Genomic DNA, 18,442 nt, shown 5'->3' with positions numbered 1-18,442 from the left:
CTTGACAGTTAGAGACAGAATTTTAGGCTGTAGTCTTAACCCTCTGAAACCTAAGCAGCTTCTGAGTGTTTTGTATTTTTTTCTTACGTCACTTTTCCTCACTGCTGACTCATTTTTCTCTGCAATCTAAAGTTTTCAAGTGCCTCGAGGTGTTTCATTTGTCACATGGTTACTGGTCTCAGCTGAGTCACTTGATGGTTACAGGAAAAAGCAAAGAATCCTTAGTTTTTCATCAAATCTGATTAATGCAAAGTCTTTATTTTGAGGTGAATTTTTAATGAAATGTGTACAATAAAGACTTTTCAAAGAAATTTCATGATTTTAAGCTTAGATTTGGCCGATTTTTCTAGTTAAACCATATATCACATGATGATTAGTTGAGGGACTCCTGCAAAGGTGAAAATACAAGATCAATGGTGCAATATTTGTATATTTTTTTTTAAAGATAACATGCCTATTAAACCCACCAAATAATTTGGGGATTCAGAGGGTTAAGTGTCTAAAAATCGCATGAGGTACTGAGGATTTTGAATCGATGAAACCTCTCTGTGACTTACAGACCCTACGGAGTCCACCCCGTCAGTGCTGGACAGTTTCCAGTCCGGTGAGGTGCAGGTTGGGCACAGTGTGGAGCTGCCCTGCATCGCCTCTGGATATCCAAACCCCACCATTCGATGGCTAAAGGATGGGCGGCCGTTACCTGCAGACTCCCGCTGGACACGGCGCATCACTGGCCTCACCGTTTCTGACTTGAGACTGGAGGACAGTGGCAATTACATCTGTGAGGTCACCAACAGCTTCGGCTCCAAAGAGGTGACGGGTCACCTCAACGTCATAGGTAAGTCACTGATCAGGTTATCTGCCTCTATTCACCTCCACTGTTGTACACCGACAGCTACAGAGTGAGGAAGGGGGACGGACAGAAGTAATAAATGTGATCTCAGGACACAAACAGGGGCGATAGAGACATCATTTAAGGTCTCTTGGCTGTACCTTGGCCATCCTTGTCTTGTACAAGCATGAGCCAGATTTCCAAGGATGGCTTGTTTCCCCCACTGTGCTCTCAAACCTCAGTGAAGCGTCACTGCAGTGACAGAGAAGAACAGTGGTCATGCAGGCCTGTCACTTCGTTTACTGAGGATGTGTGAGAGAGAGAGAGAAGGAGGGAAAGCTGGTGTATCTTGTAATGTTATCATGTTATGTGCGTTAATGGAAGAGATGTGAGGAGGTGACACACACAGAGAGGATAGAGGATGAGGAGGGATGTGGAGGAGGCAGTGAGAGAGGAGCTGGAATTTGAGGGTGGTTGGGGAAAGAGTGAAGTTAGTGGACACGGGGCAGACTGGCCACAGGGCACATCACCACACAACCCACAAACCTCCGATGACAGGGCATGCAAGGTGGGACACACACACACAGATTTGGACACACACATACAGTACAGGCACTCATTGCTCATGAAGAAAGTCTTGCACATGCACTGTCACATAGACACACACATTCAGCAGCCTCCAGCACTTAACACCAGCTGCTTTATTGCTCACTGACATTTTCTCCCCTTTCTGTCTCTCTGTCTCGGTTTTCCTCGCTGCTTAGCACACACACACACACACACACACACACACACACACACACACACACACACACACACACACACACACACACACACACACACACACAGGCGATGACTGAAAAGCTGACACACAGACAAGAAATACACAATCTCACCACACCAAAATATGATTTGTATTACCTGACCAGCACAGCATAGCTCAATAAAAATTCCTTTCGTTCAGCAATGCAGATAATACCCATGTAGTGCCTGAGGGACGCTGACATACACCAAGTGTTGTACTTTCAATATTTTGGTAGTAGCTTGCTTCTGTGTACATTATTCTCCTCTCTTCTTTTGTCGTTTTTGTTAACTCTGCTCTTTCTGGTCCTCCTTTCTCTAGAGCCTCTGCGGGTCACCTTGTCTCCCAAGAACCTGAAGACGGGGATCAGCAGTACAGTCATCCTCTCCTGTGCCGTTCAAGGGTCCCCACACTTTACGGTGTCCTGGTACCGTAACACAGAACCCGTCCTGCCCGATCAGCACTTTTCCATCCAGGGGGCTCACAACGAGACGCTGTTCATCTCTGCTGCACAAAAGAGACACTCGGGAGCTTACCAGTGCTTTGCAACACGGAAGGGCCAGACCGCCCAGGACTTCTCCATCATACTGCTAGAAGGTGACGGGATTATTATCATGCTGGTGTACCGTTCTGAATGTATGTGCAGCTAGAAATGTGCAGGTCTTTTATACTGCGGTTTGGATAAGAATCATAGATTGTTTGTTTCTTTTTATGCTAAATGACACAATAGTCACACAGTGCATGTTTACAGCCAGCAAGAATGCCACAGAGTGAGTTCTGTTGTGTTTCTGCTTGTGCACTTGTGTGTCTGTTACTATGGAATACAAAATGCAAAGCTAGTCGGTTTTGACGATTGAAAATGATAATAAAACATCTTAATATGTTGAAAAGATGTGCCATAATGTCTTTCAGGTTTATTCTTCTACGTATAATAAGTAACTTACTTTCCATTATGGGCTTTGTAATAAACTATAATATATATACTATTCACTATATCGCCTACTATATAGTTTTATAAGTTCAAAAGCAGATTGTAGGGATTTAGCCACTTATCATTTAAGGTTCAGCCTCTCGTTTGGATCCATCTTCATTCACACTGTAATGCTGATATGAATATAATGTGACACAGTCTTCCTTTTTATCTCTAAATTCACACCTTGCATCTCTTGCCTTGTGATTGTTTCCCAGACGGTACGCCCCGTATCGTTGCCTCCTTCAGTGAGCGGGTAGTGGTCCCCGGTGAACCCTTCTCCCTGATGTGTGCAGCCAAAGGAGCCCCTCCGCCCACCATCACCTGGACCCTGGATGACGAACCCGTGGCCCGGGACTTATCGCGAGTCAGAGCCAGCCAGTATACACTGTCCGATGGCAGCACCGTGAGCCACGTCAACGTCAGCAGCCCGCAGATTCGCGACGGAGGAGTGTATCGGTGCGCCGCACGAAACTCGGCCGGTAGTGCTGAGTACCAAGCGCGCATAAACGTAAGAGGTGCCTGTCTACTTTTCAATATCAGTCATACAGAGGCTTCTCATAGCCTGACCCCTTCCCCACCCCAACCAATATCCTCTCCTGTCCCCTTCTATTTCTCTACCTCTATCTCTGTATATGTGTTTTTGTTTTTACATTTTCTCCTCTGTTCGTCCATCATCATGCCTCCAAGTTACTTATCTGTTGCAGTCTGTGTTTTGTTGCCCATTTATGTTGTCCCTCATTCTGTCTGTCTTTCTGTGTAGACCTCAAGCTTACTGTCCTGTTGTCTGACTTACTGTAGCTCTACACCTGTGCTAGTGCAAACACACACATTCGTAAGAGCACATAAAGAAGACGAATGCACCTACGTATTTCCTTACTCTACCTGTCTTTATGCACACAGACAAAATGTTCAAGCAGAGAGAGTGTAGCTTGACACATGTAGAGACAGAGTGCCAAAATGAGATAAATGGAAAGTAATGGAACTTAAAATGCAAAAAAGAACCAGATGACCAGAGATGGAGGCGACAGAAGCACTGGTGTCTTTTGAAGAACTGATAGTAAACTCTGGTGACAGGACTGGTGATGTCACTGTCGTCTGAAATGACAAGGATGAGGAGTGACACCGATGGACAGGGCTGTATCGCTGTCTCCATGTCTGTCTCTCTGTCTCTCTCTCTCTCTTTTCTCTGTCCTTTTGTGAGATGTGTCGTTGTGACATGTGAGTCCGCTCTGAGCAGACATGCCAGGATGATCATTGGAGTGAGAATGAACCCCATTGCCAGTGAGTTTCAGCCCCACATGCGACGCAAACTGACACAAATACAGTCGATGCACACGCTTACATGGGTGCACACATTCACAACCGCACATGAAAAAACAGAAACGCCTATCCACTCGCTGAGATGTGATACGTTCAACTTATCTCATTCAGTTAGGTACACTGAGCCACACTGACATAGTTGAGCACACACGTGTATACCGCGTCTGTGCTTGTGTGTGTTGGCGAGTGTGTGTCAGCGTGTGTGTGCGACGGTGCTGCTGAATAATACATCTTTGACTCGTCAGAGCTGCGACTTCAAAGCTCAGCACACCCCGAGAAGGGGAGGAGAGAGAAAGAGGCCAAGGGAAGTGGGGGTAGGAGGGCTGGAAGGAGAGACAAAAACAAAGATATGATATGAACAATGGTGAGAAGGTCAGAGAAGAACTGACAGATGATTGAGTGATGGCACCCAGTGTCTTCCAGTAATGTTAAATGCATTTTGTCTCCATCTGACTGTCTGTCTGCCTGCCTACCTGCAGCTTTCAGTCTCTGTCTTTTGGCATGGCCAACATATTGATGGCTTCAAGCTTCATTTTAGTATTTTTATGGCATACTTCAGCTTAATTTGATCCAAATCTACACTACCAGTCAAAAGTTTGGTATGCACTTTCTTATTCAGTGTTTTTTCCTCTTTTTTTTTCATACGTTGTAGATTAATACTAAAGAGATCAAAACTATAAAAGACATGGAATTATATTGTAAACAATAAGTGTTAATCTCCAGTATTAATCTACAATGTAGAAATAATACAAATATATAAATAAAACACTGAATGAGAAGGTGTATCCAAACGTTTGACTGGTAGTGCACCTATTTACGTATTGTGACCTCTATCGCTTCATTACACTGTTTCGGATCACCTTCACAGAGTAGCAGGTGACAGAGTGTATGTTTAGTTGGAATGCAAAGAAAGCAGTATGTTTTTTACACTATGTAACTGCAGAAAATGCAAAGCACTTCATGTATGCTCAGAGTAAAGAACAAGTGCATTGCAAACATAGGGACAGAAACAAACCATGATGCGGCTGTTAAACCCGATGACTTCATCATGACACGGTTGGGAGCAGTTGGTCAGCATGAATGAAAACACTCTTATTATCGAGCTTACATGTAAATGCACAACCTTTCAATAAACTGAAAATTCTCTGAAAGAAGTAGCGAATTGTCAGGTCAAATGTCAGTTTAGTTTTCTCATCTGCTTCACCCACTCACTTCCCCCTCTCTCTTTTCAGACTAGTCATACAGTCGGTTACATTGAATGCTTGTTTGTTTAAATGTCAGTAATATTAAATAAAATTGACATCTCTAGTCCAATCTGACCTGTACACACTTACACTATCACTGCCGTGCTGAAATCTAACATTGGTGTATTGCTTCACCTAGTTTGTTTCTGCTACTTGGGGAAACGGTGTGAACTCTGAGAGAGGTGAGAGTATGGAGCTTGACGTTTTTGTCTATTTTATACTTTGTCTTAATATGAAATACTTAAAAATCTTAAGGCCTATTTTTAACTTTCATCACAATAAGCTAGTTAGGATGAGCAGATTTTCCATAGAAAATGGTTACGGGTGGGTGGGCTGCAGTAGAATGGCGAATTGGGCAGTTTTGGGTAGAAATGCTGCAGTTCCTTCAGTTCAACTCTAGAGTCAAAACTTTTTTTTAGCATTCAGGCAGGATATTCTAAACTCTCTTTCTCTCTCTCTCTCTCTCTACACTCCTACAAGCTTTTTCTCTTTTCCTCCTCTGTCCACTCCCTCTCCCCAACTCCCTTCCCCATCACCCTTCCCCTTTATTCCTAAAATTCCATGACCTGCTTCTGACACCATCAACTAATGAGCTTCTTCTCCCCTCCTTTCTTCCTCTGATCAATCCATCTTCCTTTCTTTCCATTTCTCTCTCGCTCTTTGTCTCTCTCTCTTTTTCACTCCATCAGGTCCTCCGAGGATTCGCCCTATGAAGAATATCACTGCAGTGGCAGGAAGAAACACTTTCATAAACTGCCGTGTGATTGGTTACCCGTATTATTCAATTAACTGGTACAAGGAAGGACTTCTGCTGCCTGACAACCATCGCCAGGTGGAGTTTGCTTTCTGCTACTCAAAGACTACAAAAATATGAATTTATCCTTCAAACAGTATTTATGTACATACATATACATAGATTCTTTTAAAGGCTTTTGTACAGTTTTCGGTACCAGTATATACATTTATAAATGTAAAAGCTATATAAATAAAATGTTACATTTCCTTTCACATCTGACACCTTCACATACACTAGGTGACATTTATGTCCTCATACAGGAAGCTCAAGAAAACATTTCAGCAAAAAGATTTCACTGCCAGACACATTAGAATAATGACTGAGAGTCTTTGTGGGTCGCTTTTTTATTCTTTTAAATTATATACCATTGCACAGGATTATACAGAATGTATCTTACCGAATAGATTATTTAAGATTTTACATGACAGAATCATTTATTAAAATGTCTTCACAGAAATCTTTCCAAGATTGACAGCTCAATTGAGCACAAGTATCTGTTTATTTCTGTGCACATTCTCCATTTTGACACATATTTGTCCCTTGTGTCAGTTTGTGCAGAAAAAGAAACAGATTTACTCTGATTTATTTGGATAGCATACAAGAATTCTCCTGTATTGAACATAAAAAAAAAAACCTTCCAAATCGAAACAAATGATATGTGGGACTCCTTTCAGCCATGTTTTGATCTAATTTTCATTTCATGAAAATGGCCAGCTTTGTGTATAAATAAGAAGCTTTTGTCATCTCTGTATATACTGTATGTCCAGGTGGTGTATGAGAATGGGACTCTCAAGCTCAGCGATGTTCAGAAGGGGATGGACGAAGGGGCCTATGTGTGCAGTGTGCTGATCCAACCACAGCTGTTCATCACGCAGACTGTTTATGTCACTGTCAAAGGTTAGTCGCAGAGGTGCCATTTTTGGAGATAAGTGTTGGACAGTATCGAAGGTTTTTATTTATGACTAGGTTCAGTTTTCCAACCATTGAAAATGACATAGATGGTTGCATCCGTAGCAGGTTTCAATAAGTTTAGCTTTGTTTTACTGTGTCATGAAATGGAAAAAAAATATGAATGCATAAGTGAGTGATTTCAAGGTGGAGTTGAAGTGAGTAACACTGGTTTGGAGCTGGATGGTATGACTGAAACAGAGGGAGAGGAAAGAAAGCTGTATGCATTGCCTCTAATAACCCCTGATTAAGGGGCGGAGTGGCCTAGTGTGAGCTCTCAACCACTCTGCAATTACATAGAGCAGGAGTGCCATTGTGTAAGATTTGTCTGTGTGCATGCCATATGCATATATATATGTGTGTTGTATATATTCTGCATGTCACCTTGTATGTTATTTCGCTCTTTTCTCAGAAGCGGCAGAATGACATGTTTGTTTTAGGAAGTTGCCAAGTGTGAGTGCAAGTTGTGTGTGTTTTGGCTTGACATTATCGCGATGGGTGAGATTTGTGGTCTTCGTGGCATTCCTCTGCGCGTGCATGCATGCGTGAATACACAACCGTGCGGGCGTATGCACACATGTGCTGCATGTGGGTGTAGGTATGCGCTTGTATGAATGTGTGCTCGTCATGTCTCTGATTTAATTAGATGAATTTTAACGAGGCCCAGATTAAATCCCCCAGATGTCTCAGCTGTAACCCCCCCACCACCAACCTCCCCTCATCCCCACTCCAAACCACCACCATCACCTCCACCGGTATCCATGGCAACACCAGTCTTCCCCCTGTGGATAGGGCTCTAATTAGAGCAGCTATTATGGGCTGGCTTTAGCAGGGCAGGGTGCAGTGGAGTGGAGGGGTTGGTAGGGGGCACAGGCGGTTGCAGAGTGGGTAGTGGGCTAGTAGGCCAGGCTGCAGTGGTGGAGAAAGCTCTGAGAGTCTGAGCCGAGATGACAGACTCGAGAAATCCAATTTCTGATCCCCTGTAGTCAAACAGACAGATGGACCACCAGTTTATCTATCAGACTGTCAGGTGAAAATGACAGAGACTGAACCGCATCCTCTCAAAAATAATCTAACACTGTCTTTTTCTCCCTTTGCTGTTTTTTCCCCTCACTCCACCTCTTTCTACCACTCTCCCACCCCTTGTCCTCTCGATGCCCCTGAATCTTCAAAACTATATGTCTGCCCATATTTTCCCATGCTTCATATCCGAATTTCTCTTTTCTCTGTCCTTCACTTATTCATATCTGCCTCAAATCTCTGTTTTCACCTTTTACTCACCCCGCTCATTTAAACAACCCTCTAACTGTTTTCATTCATCTTTCTTTCCATTCCCTCTTTGCCGTATTCTGTCTTCTCTCTGTCTACCCCTTATTTCACCCTGTTGCCTGTCCTTGCCTTTTCTCTCTCTTGCTCGCCTATTATCGTTTATTTTCTCAACTTGATACACTTATTCTATCTCTTTTGCTTGTTTTCTTATATCTCATTTCACTATTTTCCCCATTATTTTGTCTCTGTAACATTTCTATTTTCTTTCTCTTCCTCTCTGCATGTCATACCCAATAACACTCTCCTTCCTTTGCCACTCTTTTCCTCTTTTTCCTCATTTCTTTCTCCACCTCTCTCAGTTCCTCCACTGATCCAGCCATTTGACTTTCCCCCAACTTCCATTGGCAAATTGATGTACATCGCCTGCGTGGTGTCGTCTGGAGACATGCCCATACGCATCACGTGGCGCAAGGACGGCCAGGAGATCGTGCCCTCCTCGGGCATCACCATTGACACAAAGGAATTCATGAGCTCACTCCAGATATCCAAGGTGTCACTCAAACACAATGGCAACTACACCTGCATTGCCAGCAATGATGCTGCCACTGTCAGCACAGAGAGACAGCTCACAGTTACAGGTAAAAAACAAGGATTTAAAAATGTTGAGACTATAAGTGATATTTAGAAAGGAGTGAAGGAGAAAGAATGGGGGTATTGTACAAAAATACTGCAGAGAGAGTGTATTACATTGAAATAAAGTTGGAGGAACAGGAAGATAAAAATAAAAAGGATAAAAATTGAAGCAGTTGGCTGCACTCAATCCTTCACTTCTCACTTTACAACTCAATAGCATCTTTCACTAGACTCTCCTTGCCTAGTAAATACTCACATTTTGCCTCTGCCTACTGTTTGTAAGACAAACTTTCAGACTGGGGTGTTAAGATAAGGAAATTAATGGTGCTTAAACATTGGAGGAAAGGCCATTTTTTAATGTATGGGTCTTTGACTTGTCACCTTTTACAACAGCAAGTCTTTTTAGCACCATTTGTCAAATAGTTCATCGCTAAACTTACTGACATCACTTTAAGGCCTAGAAAATAGGCCAATGCTACCACACTGAGTATGAAATATGATTAACTACTACAACATGCGGCAACATTAATGCCACATGTGCAACAGAAGTAAAAATCTATTCATTTAATATAGTTTTTGTCATTTTATTCAGTTTTCTTCTGATCTCCCTGCAGTGCCTCCTCGGTTTGTGGTGCAGCCCAACAACCAGGATGGGATCTATGGAAAGGCAGGGATCCTCAACTGTTCTGTTGATGGATACCCTCCTCCTAAGGTCATGTGGAAGCATGCCAAAGGTACACTAGGTACATGACCCATCGTTCATTCTTTATCTATGTGCTATAATGTTGTCTCTGTCTGCGTTTCTTTGCCCATTGTCACATTCATGGGTCCATACTGTCCAAAGTAAGTTATCTTGAAATGCAGATTTTGCCAGTTTAGGATATCATAATCACATATCTCATCACTGGTTCCCTCTCTTTCTGTCCAGCGGGTATTGGGAACCCACAGCAGTACCACCCTGTGCCTCTGACGGGTCGTATTCAGATCATGAATAACGGCTCTCTGCTCATCCGACATGTCCTGGAAGAGGATCGTGGCTTCTACCTCTGTCAGGCCTCTAACGGGGTGGGCTCAGACATCAGCAAGAGCATGGTCCTTACTGTTAAAAGTGAGTATCCAAACCACATACAGGCTGTTAATGTGGTGGGGCGTGAATTTTTCACGGCATAGATGACTGCAGTGAGGCCATCTAGGATGCTCCAGTGCTCCGGCTTTATCGGTCTTCATGCACGCACGCTCACTAACTGTGTCAAACCAATGAGCCAGCTCGCAATACTCTCCCTGTGGGCATGAACAATACACACACATGCATACGCCGTGATGGATTGGTGGAGCAAAGGTGACCATGGACATAAGAGCACAGCCATAAAGAACACTGAGAGAGAGAGAAGATGTTTGTGTGTGTGTGTGTGTGTGTGTGTGTGTGTGTGTGTGTGTGTGTGTGTGTGTGTGTGTGTGTGTGTGTGTGTGTGTGTGTGTGTGTGTGTGTGTGTGTGTGAGAGGCAGAGAGAAAGCGAGCTGCTGAGCGATTGATCTTTTGACCCTTGGGGTCCGTCTCCAGACAATCAAAAAGACTTTGAGCTTAATCATTATCTGCTATCAGTCTCTCCATCCTGCCCTCGCCGTCAGTAACACCCTGTGCAGTACAATATGAAAATGCATAAGGAAAATGTATGAGGGCAGTGTGTTTTGTAGCGTGCAGTTCAGCAATCTGACAAAACAGCCGTGATCACAAGAGAGATGTTAAGGCTCGATTCCAGGCACTTTTTGACACTTGTACACAAAGACACATAAAACAAGGTGCAAATAAATGTATCTACTAGTTTCGCTGTGTTTTCCTATCACAGGGCAGCCCCTCTCCGGCACTCTCCCCCCTCTCCTTCTGGTGTTAGTGTTATTGATTGAACCGTTCCTCTCCTCTGCCTCCCTCAATTCTGTCTGTTTCGCTCAGCAGAGGAGGAGGAAAAGAGGAAAAGAGGGAGGGTGAGATGAATAAGTGATGAAAACAAAACAGCAGAACCTTCCTTGGATCGATATTGTGTGTGTGCAAATGAGCGTGTGTGTGTGTGTGTTGGACAAAGGAGATTGAGTGTGTGTGAGGGACTTTGTGTACAGAGTGTACACGAAAGGTAGAGTGTATCATTTTTGCCTCTTCATTCACCTAGACCCCACTGTTGGAGAATGAGAAAGGAGGTTTATTGACTTTACCTCATTGACCACAGCTCTTCATTACTCTACTGCAATGGAACTTGGCTACTCTGAACTCCACCTTTTTAACTGCCAGTTATCCTACCCTTCTCCTCTCCGCTCTTTCACTCCTTTCTCCCTTTCCACTTAAACCCTGCTTATTATCCACTTACTTTCTTTTCCTCCCTCCTCCTCCCCTACTCTTTTTATCTGCCTCTGTCATCTAACATCCTCCTCATCAATCTGTTTACTGTTGCCATTTCTTACTCTCTTTCTCTTCATCTCACACTCCATTTCCCTTCTGCTTCCAGTCCCAGCAATGATAACCAGTCACCCCAACACCACCATGGCCAAGAAGGGTCATGTGAAGGAGCTGAACTGCACGGCCAGGGGAGAATGGCCCATCATCATCCGCTGGGAAAGAGGCGACACGGTCATTGACCCTGACCGCAACCCCCGATATTCCATTACCACCAGCCCCAATGAAAAGACAGACGAGGTGTTGTCTACGCTCAAGGTAAAAAACACATATATAGTGGAGCGCGTGGTTGATGAAATCAGACAGTAATGTCTTTGTGACTCTTACTGCGCTGACAAATTGCTTTCAGTTTTCTCAGTTGTTTGAAGTTTTTTATTTTCATTGATCGAAGTGTGTAGAAAACGAGAGAGATTAGGAAGAAGCTGTCATATAAGCTGCAGTGTGAGGAGCTGTTAAAGGCTAGTACCAGCCATGGCAAGTCACATCAGCTCCTCTAATTGTTGGATATATGGGTTCTTGCCACCAAAGCAAAGATTATGTCTCCTTTTATATGGAATTATATTTCTGGATGGTATCGTTGTCACTATTTCTGGAGGACCTATAATGATGATTTTGCTCTGGCTGTGATGACCAGGCGAGCCATAGGGTTACCTCTACTGTATTTATAAGCGAGATGCTATTTTTGCTAAAATCACAGATGGAAAAGGTCCACATAAAGCTGTGAACAAAAGCTTACCTACATTTGTAACGACCATGTTTTGGCAGTATGCTTATTTGTTACCAAAAACGATCATGCATTATAATTCTTTCATAGATTCGTTATAGGTCCTCTAGAAATTGACAATGTCTGCCGGGTCTAAAATATACATACAGCAGCTTGAATTATCTGCTTTGGTGATGTGGAAAGTTTTGTTAATCAAATTTTCTTAGTTACGTGACCTCTTAAAACAAGCTATCACCAGCTGCTGAGAAACAATTTATCTAAATGGTCAAGAGTCCACCAGGAATCCTCAAAAACAGGCAGTGAATTAGAAGTTGCTGCAACACAGATGTTGGTGGCCACAGACAAGCGTGTTCTACATCATCACAGACGGAGAGGCTACAATGCAAGAAGAAAGCTTTTCCTCTGGAAGTAGCACCTATAGCCTCGACTGATGTTTGCTGAGCAAATGGACAAAGAAAAGGCTTTCTTGAGGAAAATTCTGTGGTCAGATAAAACAAAAACGGAGCTTTTTAGCCGCAATGACCGGAAATACATGTGGAAGAGAGAAGGTGAGGCTCTTAACCCCAAGAACACCAAACCTACTGTCAAGCATGGTAGTGGTATTATTGTGCTTTGGGGCTGTTTTGGTTCCAGTGGAACTGTTGTTTCACAAAGAAAATTCAATAATGAAGAAGGAAGATTACCTCCAGATGCTTCAGGAAAACGTAAAATCATCAGCGAGAAGGTTAGTCTTAGATACAGCTGGGTGTTCCAACAAGGAAATGGCCCCAAACAAAAGTGGTAGAGAAATCGGGCTATAGCTAAGGTTTAAGACTGGTCTTTCCTCAAAGTCCTAACTTAAACCCTATCAAGAATCTGTGGACTGTGATGAGGAACATATATGTGGTCTTTAGAAGTAGAAGCTTTTGTCAGCGGTAGTGTCTACGGATACGGGTCCGTATCCGTAGCCTGTGCTACGGATACGGCACTTTCCATTTGCCAGACAGATACGGACCCGTACGCGAGTCTCGCGAGTCAAGAAGCTGCTAACCACTGCAAACTGTTGAAAGGTAAGCAAAGGTTAAGGTTAGGGTTAGTGTTAGGGTCAGGTTTAGGGTCCGTACCTGTCGTACCGATGCTACGGGTCCGTACCGCTAGCGTCTACCGGGAGTCATGTGACCAGATCTCGCGTATCTGATTGGCAAATGGCAAGTGCCGTATCCGTAGTCCACAGGCTATGGGTCCGTACCTCTAGCAACAACCTTTGTCAGCCTGGATATAAGGTGCTTGGGATGTTACCAAACGGTACTGAAGGAGCTTGCCGATGTAAAAAGGAGAAAAATCTGCTTTTTAGGTGTAGATGCCATTTTATCACTTATAACTAGCTGCTTAGCGTTGTATCAGAGCACTGAAGTGAATTCTCTGCATTTTACACATGATTTAGTCAAAGTAACTTCAGTGGGTTTGGCGTCCGCAACCATGCTTTGACATGAGCCCAACTCACGTTTGAAGCTTCAGATGGAACACATGCCTATCAGCTTCAAGATTTGTAATGTTGGTTATCCATCTGAAAAGAAAAGCATCCGTGACTGCTAGAATGTTGCTCTTTACTGCTGGTATTATTGCCACAATCAGAAAAAAACTCTTTGTGGGGCATTCTCTTGTGTCTCAATTTGTAATTTAAGAATATCTGTCTTGAAATTACAAGCAAAAACTGTTTGAGTGAGATTTGTGTGATTTTTTTGCAAAGGTCTATGAGGATACACTTTCACCTGCTAAAGTAACAAAAGTAGTGTCGGGCAAAACACAATGCTTGACATTTTTCAAAAAGGTGGGTGGCAAATCTTAGTACAAAAATTGCAGAGTACCACTTGATTGGTGACTCTTTGCCTATTGCACCTCTCCTTGCAATGCAGTGCACAGAGAGTCACCTAAACACCAAACAGGCAGGATAAAAGGGAAAAAACTCTCACCAAGGCACTTCTCCATCACAAAGCTGTGCTCTACACAATTTGCCTACACAAAGATAGAGCTGTTTGTCTCTTTGACATTTCTCTTTCTCCTTTTTCTCACTTCAGCTAAAGCCAGCAGAGCGTGAGGATTCAGTCTTTTTCTCCTGTCATGCCATCAACTCTTACGGAGAAGGACGAGGCCTTATCCAGCTCACTGTGCAAGGTAACCATTCATGTGCAAATGCATGTACTGACTGTAGCGTCTCCTTTTTTAAATTGATAAAAGCTAGAAAAACCTGCTCTTCCCTCCTCACATCTAAAATTGTCTCTCTTTTAGTGCTACCTTCTTCTCCTTTTTCTTACCTCCCTTTGTTCACTCACTTAAATCCTCAGAGCCTCCAGATCCCCCGGAGTTGGAGGTGCGAGAAGTGAAAGATCGGAGTATGAATCTCAGGTGGACACAGAGATTTGATGGAAACAGCGTCATTACCTCATATGATATTGAATATAAGAACAAAACCGGTGAGTAAAAGTAGCACAATATATATTCCTCACTGTATGTGAAATGAAGGTAGTTGAATAATACGCTAGGGTGTGTGTGCAACTCTTCTTTATTTGAGCTACTAAAACGCTGGTTTAAATTGACTGTCAACGTCAAAATGTAAAATGCCCCAATTTAAAAAAAAAAAAAAAAAAAGATGGCTAAGAGTAGGAATATATAAATTCTCAAATACATCAATGGTGGCTATTGAAGTGTAAAAATGATGGCAACAAAAACAGCACTTTATTCTCCTCCGCTTGTTCAGATTCCTGGGAGCTGAAACACGCCACTCGAAACATCTCCCCCACCAACAATCAAGCCAATATAGTAGACCTTCACCCTGCCTCTGTCTACAGCATCCGCATGTACTCCTACAATGCTATAGGCAAGAGCGAGGCCAGTAAGGAACTCACCATCAGCACGGAGGAAGCACGTAAGTCTCTAAACGACGCCGCTTTCTGCTCTTAGGAATGTCTGCAGAGATTTTACTTTTGCTTGTTGTATTAACAGTCAGCACCTGTGTTGGCATCTGTCCTTGAAAAGAATTTTATATTGAATGTCTCTCTCAATAAAACCGAGAATTTTTTATTTTTTTTGTTGCTGACCTGAATATTTTAGTAAATTGAGTGTTAATGCGGACATGGAAGCGGCAGAATGTTAGTCTGACATCAGTTAAATTCCTCTCTCTGCAGAGCCTGACGGTCCTCCCATGGATGTGATTCTGCAGCCTGTGACCTCTCAGAGTATCAGAGTCACCTGGAAGGTAAAGCATCACAAGCATTTGTCTTCTGAACAGCTATGGAATTCCTCCAGGATTATTTGTAGTGCTACCCTTGCCCCTATGTCACTTTATTATGCTTTTCTATTTGCCGTCATGTATTAACCCTCTTGACCTCAAGCAGTTTTTGACCGAGATCTGCTCCTGTCACATTTCTACTCACTGTGGCCTCATTTGTCACTGCAATAAAAAGTCATGCACCTCTGGAAACAGTACGACTATGGCTAGAAGTAGAGAGAATTCAAAAATCTTTTCTGCAGTATTACACAGTTATATTACCTCCAGTCATAACAATAGGGAAAAAAAATATTGGATTTCTTTGATGCCTTATTTTTTAAAATATCTGAAATTCCCTGCAATCAATAAGAACAGCAATTCTTCCAAGTGCTCACAGGTGTTGCCAAGACACAGAAAATCTTTCTATATATACTACAGATGCTTTACAACTTAGTACGTCTGATTTGTTTCAATACTTGTCTCTGACCTGTTCTGTGTAAACAAAGCTTGCAGTTCACCCAGAAAGTCCCTAAATTTTTGTCACTGCTGAGTCGCTAATGGCTTCCCAGTTGTAATAGATGCCTTGGGTTTTTTGTTTTGTTTTAATGGAAACTGTTAACTTTCAGCAAATTTTGAAATGGGGCAGGTAGAATGAAGTGATTTTGATGAAGTATCCTAATTTTAAACTTGGGTTGGGTTTATTTCCTCGACCAAATGGCACGTCATAGATGATACTCATCCAAAAATTCAAAATCACTTCTGTTTTTATATTTTCTTGTTCAATTAAATGGTGTAATTTGGCCAAAGGATGCTATTGTTTCCTTGCTTTCAAACCCACTGACAGATTTTGGGGTTCAAGTCTGAATCTGACACCTTCTATGAATATGGATCTAATGTATCGTTTTTCTTATGCCATCCTTTAGGCTCCGAGGAAGGAGCTGCAGAATGGGGTGATTCGTGGCTACCAGATCGGTTACAGAGAGAACGGACCAGGCAGTAACGGCCAGTACAGCATTGTTGAGATGAAGGCCACTGGGGACAGTGAGGTCTACACCCTGGACAACCTGAAGAAGTTTGCCCAGTATGGTGTCGTTGTCCAGGCCTTCAACAGAGCTGGCACAGGGCCCTCAAGCTCAGAGATTAATGCTACGACACTGGAAGACGGTGAGGACCTCAGTGTAGAACACATAGAACATGTCTGAACATGTACAGAATGAAAACAAGATTGTGTTGCCCCTTGGTTTGCTCATACTGTTAAGCTACTTTAGTGACCGGCAATAGCAAATTAAACAGCACGATGCATTATTTACAGTGGAACAGTAAACTGTCCGATCAAATATCAGCCTCCGTCTGCTTTCGCTCTGATCCACAGTTAAAGCACCACTTTTCTCTTGCCATTGTTCTTTTTGCTTCCTCTGTGTCTGATCTCTGTCAAATCATGCCATGCTTTGTAACCTGAAATTACTACATTCTCTGTGTTCTCTCAACAAGAATGAATGTTGGCTGCTGGAATCCAAACGCTTCTTACAAATAACAAGGACACACATAGTCTCATAGACACAGCATCCATTCAGCAGCACTGAATTGAATGATCCTTGTATAGTGAGACATTTGGAGATACTGCCATGCATCCTGATTGTTACGAGGTGTGATGGGAGAATGCTGAGAGGTGAAAAGATGAATGAATGAATAAACGGCCAAAATACTTGGGGAGTAAATAAAAAAACAAACTCTTCTTAGGCTGCACAATATTTAGAATTTCTTGTAACTGCATTTCATATGTGAAATGCACAAGGTGAGCGATTCCAACAATCTATAGGTAATCTTATGGGAGGAAATAACGCTTTTCCTGGATGCACACAAATAAATTTTGTGTTTTTCAAAGTTAATTTTTTACCAAATTTATTGGACATCTGTGAAAACATGAGATATCTTGTGAACTAAAATGCATTCAAATTGTGCCACTAAAACTCACCAACTTCTTTGAAGATGCCACATTCTGCATTCATATTTTCATAAAAATAACCAGACATAGAAAATGTCAGCTGAATTTAGTAATTTTGGAGAGCTGGAAAAGGCTCGTATAAAGCACTGGGACAATGAACTACTGGATTTAATTTAGTCTATACATGGATCAGACTTGTTTTCCGAAGGTCATTATTTACTCGACCATGGACCTTTTCCTTTTTATTCATTTTTTAAGCAAGCTACATTCATCATCTTTTGGTCATTAAGGAGCTCAAGAAATTGAAAACAAATTGACAGCTTTTAACATTAAAACCAATGAAAACATCTTCAAAGATAAAAGAAAAAATTTTATTTTTATGCTTTTTTTTTGAAGATGACCTCTAGTTCCACATTTTTTAATGTGTAGTGTTGGGCATTTAATTTGTATGCTACGTGCAGACAGGCATTAATTAAATATGTTCAATTTCTCAAAATTTCTATCATAGGTCATCCCACTAACATATTCACACACATGCATCACATGCATCCTTGTCCACCCAGTAAACAGTTGGCTGAGCCCCATTGGTCCAGAGGAGACAGAACCCTCCAGTTCTTTCCTGTGGCTGTCACCGTGGCGACAGTGATATTGATGGCCATTATGATAATAGTGATAACAACAAGCATACTAAAAATAATTATAATTAGCTTGTCTCTCTGTCTATCTCTCTCTCTTTCCCTCCGCGAGCTTCCTGCTGTAATTATCCACAGCTGAGCGCATTGTCTCTCTGCTCCCTCTTTTCATCTTTTTCTGCCCTTCCCTTGCTCCCCTTGCTTTTAACTCTCTTCATCCCTTCCTCTGTCCCTCACCCCCGTCTCGTCCTCCCTCTAGCCCGAGTCCAAAACTGCCTCTCATTATAATCCTATATTTTCTCCTCAAAATCTGTACAGCTCTTTGTATAGGGTGCTTTTTAAAAAAAAATAAAACTATTCTGTTTAACCTACAGAAGTCCTTTTACAGACAATTTGGAGGCACTCTAACCCACTCACCTGTTTACTCTCATCCTTGTTTTGCTTCTGCTGAAAGTGAAAAGAAAGAATCTGCACTATATTTTGCTGCCTTGCCATTATTTAGTCTTGGCACCTAAGGTTTATTTATGCAAAACCCCTGTTTTTAGTTTTCTAATCCTTCTTTCTCCTTCCCCTCCCTTCCTCCATCCTCCTCCCCACCTCCTCTCTCCTCACCAGCTGCAGAGAAATTCCC

General features: G+C 42.5%; 1 protein-coding gene across 3 annotated transcripts in view; it reads left to right on the top strand.

Moving 5' to 3' along the window:
- Nucleotides 1–18,442, top strand: part of LOC110952546 (cell adhesion molecule DSCAML1) — a 108,388-nt gene that overhangs the window by 68,889 nt on the left and 21,057 nt on the right. The window contains exons 5-18 of one of the 3 annotated variants that reach the window (XM_022196136.2): nucleotides 560–838; nucleotides 1,956–2,231; nucleotides 2,823–3,122; nucleotides 5,861–6,003; nucleotides 6,735–6,864; nucleotides 8,544–8,822; nucleotides 9,432–9,551; nucleotides 9,746–9,925; nucleotides 11,316–11,521; nucleotides 14,045–14,141; nucleotides 14,312–14,440; nucleotides 14,725–14,892; nucleotides 15,152–15,222; nucleotides 16,158–16,398. In XM_022196136.2, coding sequence (XP_022051828.1) covers nucleotides 560–838; nucleotides 1,956–2,231; nucleotides 2,823–3,122; nucleotides 5,861–6,003; nucleotides 6,735–6,864; nucleotides 8,544–8,822; nucleotides 9,432–9,551; nucleotides 9,746–9,925; nucleotides 11,316–11,521; nucleotides 14,045–14,141; nucleotides 14,312–14,440; nucleotides 14,725–14,892; nucleotides 15,152–15,222; nucleotides 16,158–16,398 — 2,619 coding nt within the window. Of the gene's footprint in view, nucleotides 1–559; nucleotides 839–1,955; nucleotides 2,232–2,822; nucleotides 3,123–5,860; nucleotides 6,004–6,734; nucleotides 6,865–8,543; nucleotides 8,823–9,431; nucleotides 9,561–9,745; nucleotides 9,926–11,315; nucleotides 11,522–14,044; nucleotides 14,142–14,311; nucleotides 14,441–14,724; nucleotides 14,893–15,151; nucleotides 15,223–16,157; nucleotides 16,399–18,442 lie in introns of those variants that run through there. The other 2 variants (XM_022196135.2, XR_007945719.1) reach the window with 2 other exon arrangements.

Source organism: Acanthochromis polyacanthus, chromosome 13, assembly GCF_021347895.1.
Source record: "Acanthochromis polyacanthus isolate Apoly-LR-REF ecotype Palm Island chromosome 13, KAUST_Apoly_ChrSc, whole genome shotgun sequence".
Lineage (NCBI taxonomy): Eukaryota > Metazoa > Chordata > Actinopteri > Pomacentridae > Acanthochromis > Acanthochromis polyacanthus.
This window is presented reverse-complemented; position numbering and strand designations above follow the sequence as displayed.